Source organism: Lycium barbarum, chromosome 10, assembly GCF_019175385.1.
Source record: "Lycium barbarum isolate Lr01 chromosome 10, ASM1917538v2, whole genome shotgun sequence".
Classification (NCBI taxonomy): domain Eukaryota; kingdom Viridiplantae; phylum Streptophyta; class Magnoliopsida; order Solanales; family Solanaceae; genus Lycium; species Lycium barbarum.
This window is the reverse complement of record NC_083346.1, coordinates 119,094,633-119,102,927: the sequence shown is the minus strand read 5'-3', so window position 1 is coordinate 119,102,927 and position 8,295 is coordinate 119,094,633. Positions and strand designations below refer to the sequence as shown.

Sequence of the window (8,295 nt, the reverse complement as noted above, 5' to 3'; positions counted from 1 at the left end):
CCTCTCACCTTTTCTCTCCCCCCAATCTCTAACCCTAATAACCCGCCCGCCAATCACCATCGCTGCCTTCCAGTCACCGTCGCCGCTTACCAGTCACCGTCGCCGCCTTCTCTACCCAGTACCGCCGTTGCCGTCCACAACCAACCATTTGAGGTATGCTTTCTTTCTTTTCTTGGCTAAGAAATTTGCTAGGAGGCCCAGTGTAATGTTATTTACAATTCTCAATTGACTAATTTTTTTTCATTGCTTAAGGAACTTTGAATCAACTTTGAACTTTGTAAGGTTACTGTTTATGCTTTGGAAGATAAATCAAGCTGATTTTTTAGCAATGGAAATACAACCACGGATGCCACCATCACCTATAAAGGTTTGTTAGCATTCTTCCAGATTGCAAAACTGAGGTTTACAACACAGCTAAGGTACTTAAAACCTTTTGCTACATTCAAATTAAATTAAAATAAAATGGATTAAACTTATATTTGCTGACATTATAAGAAAATTGTGGTTTTTTCATTTTTGGCCCCACGGTTGAAATTAATTGCTGTTACTAGACAAAATATACAAGCACATACACTAATTATGTATATTATACAAGCACATACACTAATTATGTATATTATATGTATAAAATATGTATATTATATGTATATTTCTAAGGAGCCGTTTGAGCATGATAATTATTCACTTTTTCCCGGAAATATGCATTTTTTATGTCTTAAAGAAATGAAGGTGAACTACTTATCACACCGAAGTAAGAAAAACACAGAAAGAAGAAGAAACGATGGTGAACAAGCACTCAGTTTATCTTTCCTGATATCTTTTGAATTATTAATGAACAGGAGAAACATGGTTCAAAAATGGCCTTTTTAAATGGTAGTCCTCCTGAGAGACTTTGCATGCCGATTGTTGAACATATTGAGTCAAAAGGTGTCCAAGTCAGACTGAACTCACGAATAAAAAAGATTGAGCTGAATGAGGATGGAAGTGTCAAGTGTTTTATACTGAATGATGGTAGTACAATTGTGGGAGATGCTTTCGTGTTTGCCACTCCATGTATAATATCCGTTATACTAGTCGTTTCTTCCAGTTTTCTCATTTTTAATATGAGTTTAGAATTTTTGCTGACTTTGGATGATCCAACCAGTGGATATTTTCAAGCTTCTTTTGCCTGAAGACTGGAAAGAGATTCCATATTTCAAGAAGTTGGAGAAGTTAGTCGGAGTACCTGTGATAAATGTCCATATATGGTTAGTGGTGAAATGTTTACTTGTTAGTGTTTTTTTCATCTAGCATATCTATGCATATGCATGTAAATGTCTATACATACGTGTTCAGTTTGTGTTATAAATGTTGACATGCATATTCCTCACTTTTTGTGTTAATTTCCCTTAAAATGAAGAACTGATGGATGGCTTTTCCAAAACTTTGATAGGAAAAAGTGCAAATTCTGAGCTACCTGTGTATATTAGCTATATTAGTGGTTTTGAATATTCCGCTGAAAAGACAATCAATTAAATTTAATTGTGTATACATATGTATCCTTAAGATACTGAAGCAACTATCATTATTGATATCAAACCAGTAACAATTGTATAAACTGAAGAACCCAGAAGATAATCTGCTCTTCAGCAGGTTAATTTCGTTTAATTTTGTTCTTCCAAAGCAGCTTCTGTGTGTTGATGTCTTTATTTTCATATTAGTTTTATCCCCCCCCCCCCCCCCCCCCCCCCTCAAAAATCAACCAATCTCTAAGCATTAGCTGGCGAGATTCAGTCAAGAATAGACATGGTAACCACTTCCCATGGCATGAAAAATGATCTGGAGGATCATGCTATCCAGGTTCTGTCAGTTATATGTTGATTTAAATGCACCTCTGTTGATGCCTTGGTGGAGACAAGGTGATAGAGGTCCTTTTTCAATTCTTAGGATATTATGTTGTTGCTGATACTTCTATTGGTTCCCTTTCTTAATATCTCTTTCATATTCATGCAGAAGCCCACTACTCAGTGTGTATGCTGACATGTCCGTCATATGTAAGGTATTAACTTGTCTGTATCCATTCATATTGTTCTCAAATTATAATCTGAAGAGTTGCTGGTAAATTTCATAGTGCTTGTTGTGTAAGTGTATGAGTTGTTGCCATATTTTTATTGGTAAATGTTGTACAAAATTTCCCCTCAGGTCTGTTTATAAAAGTGCCAGGTTGTAAACCTTGTCGGCCCTTGCAAATATCCCCTATAGAGGTTAGTTCTCACTGGTAGTCAACAGTTGTTTTCTTCCATTCATGGCGTGTTTGATTATATTCTGTCGTCTTTGTTGCGGTAGAAAATTGTGGAACCATTTCTTAGGCATTAGTTAGCAGTCTGCTTCTGCAAATCCTGTTTCACATGAATTTGGTGGGAGGAGAAATGGACGTTAAGCATCCCTTTTACTTGTAATTGCTAATTCTGTATCTGAGTTATAGTCCTCCCACCAGTAAAGACGTTAAGCATCCCTTCTACTGACTTACTATAGAATAGACGGTGCAATTTGACATTTATGGCTAGGATTACACATAGATCCTACTTTTCTTTGGTCATTCTATCTTATTTTCGTTTGAAAGAATGCTAGGGATGAAATGATTCAGATAAAAATGGTGGTTACTAACGTAGCTGCTAGGTCTCCCTAATCGATTTCCCATTATTAATACTAAGAAGAAACTACTTTTAGAAGCTATTGTAAAGAATATTATAAGAATTTCACCAATTTAAAATTGCTAATAACTGATACTAAATAGAAAAAAAATAGGGATTAGCTATCGCTTAAAAGATTAGTCCGTTAAGAGTTGGAATTTACTATCACACCAGAAGAGGGAAAAATTCACATCAAGTGCCTCTAAACCTCCTTTCTATTTCTATTTCTATTTTCGGTCATTACTGTTATCTGCCCTACTTAGCTTACATTCTGTTTCTCAGGCACGTCATAATGGTCAAAACTATGTGTTTGCCCTTCTAACTGGCTATCGCGATCCTCCTGCTGGTGTTTCGGTATGTATCTTAGCCATTGTGTATCTTAGACTCTAATTTCGAATCTTGAAGCTTTTATACCCTATGCACTGCTGGTTTTCGACTTTCTATATGGACATGAACATGGTGACTGTAACTGAAGTAGGATAGGATAAGTCTCCAGCCCTTGTGATATGTTCGATACTGCGGCTGAGAGGGCAGGGTTTGTGAACTGATTTGACACTGTGAAGCATCTTATTCTATGTAGTCTGAACCTTTTAGTAGTATTGATTTCAACCATGTTTACTAAATGTTTGATAGTTTTTTCTGTTGAATTCGAGATTTAAGTTGGTTGCTAATTTTACCTTCTAATTTCAGAATCAATATCAACTTTCAAAGGCGGATTACTTGCTTCGAGGGGGATTCCCTGGTGTCCTGATGATGCTCGTAACCCCCATACTCAATCTAGTGGTGCGAATGATGATGGGACTCACGTGTCAAACACACAAAGGAATGTTTGAATGTTAATGTTGTGTTGGATTTGTGGATTGTGCAAGTGTTTTGTGGATGTTTGTGAGGGGTGAAGTACTCTAATGTTGTAGACTAACTTAGTGTAGATCTACTAGTTTAATGTTTTGTGGATGTTTGCAAAGGTTGAAGTAGTTTAATGTTGTGTAGATGTTTGCGAATGTTGAAGTAGCTTAATATCTCTTCGGAATGTTTGAATGACATTTTGATTCAACTTTGAAGTAGTTTCGAATTGAATTTGACGTATTGTTGGTTGTGATATATGTGTTTGTTGAAGTAGCTTAATGTTTTATGTTTTTTAGTAGTTTGGTGAATTGTTGGCAGCTATTTGAGTTGGTTTTAGTCGAATATAAAATTGTTTTCATCTTGACAGTGGGGCAGTTGGATCCTACCATTTTTTTCGCAGAATACCGATCTCATGAGGTCGGTTTTCTGCAAAACTTTTCAAGAAATTGCCAATTACCGACATCATGAGGTCGGTTTTCTGCATAATATTCCCAGAAATTGCAAATTACCGACCTCATGAGGTCGGTTTTATGCATAATATTTCCAGAAATTGCAAATTACCGACCTCATGACGTCGGTTTTATGCAAAATATTCCCAGAAACTGCAAATTACCGACCTCATGAGGTCGGTTTGCTGCAAAATTATTTATAGAAATTGCAAATTACCGACCTCACGAGGTCGGTTTTCTGAAAATAAATTATATTATTAATATCATTTACCGACCTAATGAGGTCGGTATTTTATTTAATTAATACCCGACTAAAAAACATTACCGACCTCATGAGGTCGGTTTTTTGCGACCTCATGAGGTCGGTAATAATTCCGACCCACTATTTTCCGACCTGATTTTGAGGTCGGTTTTGAGGTCGGGTTTTGCCCAAAATCGACCTCATGAGGTCGGAAATTGCCATTTTTTTGAGGTCGGGAAATACTATTTTTTTAGTAGTGGTACTTTTTTTGCATTATGTTGTTTGAATACAATTGATTTTAAATGCAATAAGTTGAATACAGTGTAAAGTTGTTATAAATGAATACAGCTGAATTAAATACATCCGAATTGAATATCGCGAAATATTGAAATACAACAGAATTCGAATACGCATTACTGTAGCTACGAAATGTAATTTGCAAAAGTGTTGATATGCCTAAAAAATAACTCCCAAAGTGTAGTCATTTGTGTAAAATGCCCAATCTTATAATCGGTGGTGTCTCACCAAAAAGGCCCAACCACCATGGTTGGGCTAAATCTTTTTCCTGTCACATAAATTGGAACAAAGAGAGTATATGTTTTCTTTGCACCAACATACAGGGTGAGTTTGATTTAAAAGAATTTTTTCTAAATCATATTTTTTTTCTCTCATGTTTGGTTGGTCAAAATGTTTTAATTTTTTTTTTCTATTTATATGGAAAAGTTTGCAACTTAATTAAACAAACATTACAATTGGCATTAAGGGCATCAAACGTCAACCCCAACATTGAACCAACAACACCATTACAACCGTAAAACAATGGCCACGAAAGAAGAGCGATGAATGGAAAGAGACAAAAAGAACCATCGATCAAGCAACAAAGACCGAATCTCATTGGATCGTGACAGTAAAGGTAGACTCTAGTTTATTAGCTGAACGAGTACTGTTCATACTTGATCGAGTAACAAAGGACTAAATCTCAGTGGATCGTAACAGCAAAGGTAGGCCCCTAGTTTATTAGCTGAACGAGTATTGCTCGTACCTCATCGAGCAATCAACACATTTGACTTGACCTCCAATGCTACCATCACAGGTAGTCATCAACAATGATCTTGCAAGATTTACACAAGTATCACAATCTGGATATGCTACATTTGAACATGTAGCATGACCATAAGCTATAGCATCATTAGGATAAGAAGACATTACATAGTAATCATAACCTTGACGTGGAGTCTCATTCGTTAACGATACAAGAACATAATACAAGCTTTTTGCAAATGGGCCATTTTTGTCATACGTATCATTAGGGGTGTACAAAGTAAACCGATAAACTGCATGCACCAAACCGATAATCGAGTCAAATCGAGAAAAAAACCCGATTAGTGGTTTGGTTTGACTTGGTTTGGTGTTGAAAAAAAACCCCGATCATAATTGGTTTGGTTTGGTTTTAACTAAAAAAAAGTCAAACCGAACCAAACCGACCTGACATTACATGTATTCAATTTTAAAAATATTTTATACATAAAAATATTTATTTGTAATGTAATTTATAAATATTTCTTAAATGTTTTCATAATTTTTTATCTATTATCATATTATTCAAGCTTGAACTTAGAATTTTGAATGTCAATAAGTTTTATATCCTATGGATGTTAGTAACTCAAATAAAGTCCAAACCAAAACTAACTCAACACTAATGCTACCAAAAGAAATTCAATTTACCACTAGGAATGACGACAATGTTGGATATTTATTCTTTACTTTTACATAATTGATTTAGAGAGTGAAAATACATAACTTAAGTTTTATTTCTTCGTCATGTAATTAATACTTATTAGCCGTACTTATTTTAGCATGACTTAGTATTTTTAGAATATGGTCATTTTCTTTATTGCTTGCTAATTAGCAATATTTATTTTAACCGATTCATTAGCTTTTGTTGAATATTTTAATACATTGTCATCACTCTTCTCACATTTTGTGTTATTTTCTTAAGAAACACTTTAATTATATAGTTGTATCTTACTAGAATAAAGAAATATTTGAAGTAAAACTTATATGTTTCGTATCAAGACTATTCCCAAAAAAAACCGAATAACCTGAGAAAATCGAATAATCCGAGAAATTGAAAAATCCGAATTTTATTGGTTTGGTTTGGTGTATAAATTTAAAAACCCAACGCAATTGGTTTGGTTTGGTGTTTAAAAAATCCGAACCAACTCGGTCCATGTACACCTAATTGGTTTGGTTAGGATACATAATATGCATTATGTTTCATTTTTACACCTAAATTGTAGTATTTTCACACGGAAAAATTAGGAAGGTTCTCAGCATTTTAGTGGGAACCGTTTTCCCATCATGTGTTTTTCCCTGTGCGATGGTTAGGTGAGAATGAGATGAAAAAATCTTAGTTTATAGCACATGTTTCCCACTGAATGTCAGTGGGAGAAACATCGATCTATTTCTAGTAGTGTGCCACTCATGAGGTATTTTGCCCTATTTCTAACAAGGCACTAACAACTCAGGGGTACTTTTGAAACAAAAATCAAACGAAAAGCATTTTTATTATATTTTCAATAGTTCAAGAATATTTTAAGTCATTTGCCGTTTTCTGGATGATAACAATTTAGTATATAGTTTATGTTCTCAGAACGAAAGATAATAAAGTTGATGCTACCTGTTACTACTAGTTTGTAATCGATCTTATATAAATATTATTAATTAAAGTCATTTTTATCTACAGTGATTCTTTGTTAAGAAAATAACGTATTTAATCATTAAGGCATCAACTGCTTAAATGGGTTTATTTGCTCTTTTATTGGAAAATAAATACTGCTGAAAAATATACCACACCGTTAAGCTATAAACCAATTGCACTATACTTTTCCAGGTAGGACTCAATCTGTGCCACCACAATGTGGTATCATGAAATAACACCCAACATGGGTGTGTTTGCCATGAATTATAAGGATATATGCACACCCACAATGGGTGCGTTTGCACTTCTAATTGAGAAGTGCCGGATACACGGTGACACACCCAAAGTGCCCATCCGCCATGGTTGGGCAAATTGTTTTTTACGAGAATAAAATAAGAAGTTTAAAGTTGATTTTAAAAAAAAAAAGTATAATATTTTTTTTAAACAGATAAAAAGAAAAGTACGACACATAAATTGAAATTGAGAGAGTATATGTTTTTGGTATGAATAAAAACATTTTAAAAATTGAGAAGTGTTGGATTCACGGTGACACACCCAAAGTGCCCATCCACCATGGTTGGGCAAATTTTTTTTAAATGAGAATAAAATGAGAAGTTTAAAGTTGATTTTTTTTTAAAAAAGTATAATATTTTTTTTAAACAGACTAAAAAGAAAAACATGACACATAAATTGAAACTGAGAGAGTATATGTTTTTGGTATGAATAAAAACATTTTAAAATTTTCATGTTTGGACGGTCAAAATGTTTTGAATTTTTTTTTCTCTAAGAAAAATAAATTCCTTAAAAATCAGGGACTTCCCTAATGGGAGTACGAAAACAAACTCCATACATAGAAATTTGGGAAATACATCAAATCTTGAATTCATCTTAATAAGTTCCAAATGTTCAATCATATTCTAATTTTTCATGATTCGTTGCCTCCTCCACGAAATTTCGGAATGAGTTTGCAGCAATTTTTTGTCAAAGCAAAGAAAATATATCATGGGGTAGTTTGTTGTAAAAAAAGAAAAGGATGGAGAAATGTGGAGAAATTTGACAAAAGAAAAGACAACTCTCAACCAATAATCATCAAGTCAGATATAAGCAAGAAGGTGACAAAAATGGACGATCAGTACGAAAGTAGGATATATGCAATACTTCTTTTGCCGGTACATGAATTGGTTAATAAAACAAAGCGTATATGTTTAGTATGAAGGAAGTTATATTTCGTGAAAAATGATTTTCTAAAAAATATATTTTTCGTGAAAAAGATTTGTTTCGAAAACGAATATGTGTTTGACGCGGTGACTGAAAAGTATATTTTAGAAAAAATTATATACTAAAGTTTATTCATAATAACGGTTAAGTATTAATTAAAGTAATATG

General features: G+C 33.9%; 1 protein-coding gene across 1 annotated transcript; it reads left to right on the top strand.

The window, feature by feature from the left end:
• Positions 1-746: 746 nt before the first annotated feature.
• Positions 747-3,505, top strand: LOC132613396 (15-cis-phytoene desaturase, chloroplastic/chromoplastic-like). The gene is made up of 5 exons (XM_060327402.1): positions 747-1,053; positions 1,145-1,269; positions 2,955-3,026; positions 3,156-3,207; positions 3,363-3,505. The coding sequence occupies exons 1-5, from the start codon at positions 858-860 to the stop codon at positions 3,503-3,505; spliced, it is 588 nt and encodes a 195-aa protein (XP_060183385.1). The 5' UTR covers positions 747-857.
• Positions 3,506-8,295: the final 4,790 nt, after the last annotated feature.

Coding starts and splice junctions, on each gene's coding strand:
- LOC132613396 (XM_060327402.1), top strand. CDS start 858: ATGGCCTTTTTAAATGGTAGTCCTCCTGAGAGACTTTGCATGCCGATT. Junction 1,054..1,144: donor TTTCGTGTTTGCCACTCCAT/GTATAATATCCG, acceptor TGATCCAACCAG/TGGATATTTTCAAGCTTCTT. Junction 3,027..3,155: donor ATCCTCCTGCTGGTGTTTCG/GTATGTATCTTA, acceptor GAAGTAGGATAG/GATAAGTCTCCAGCCCTTGT.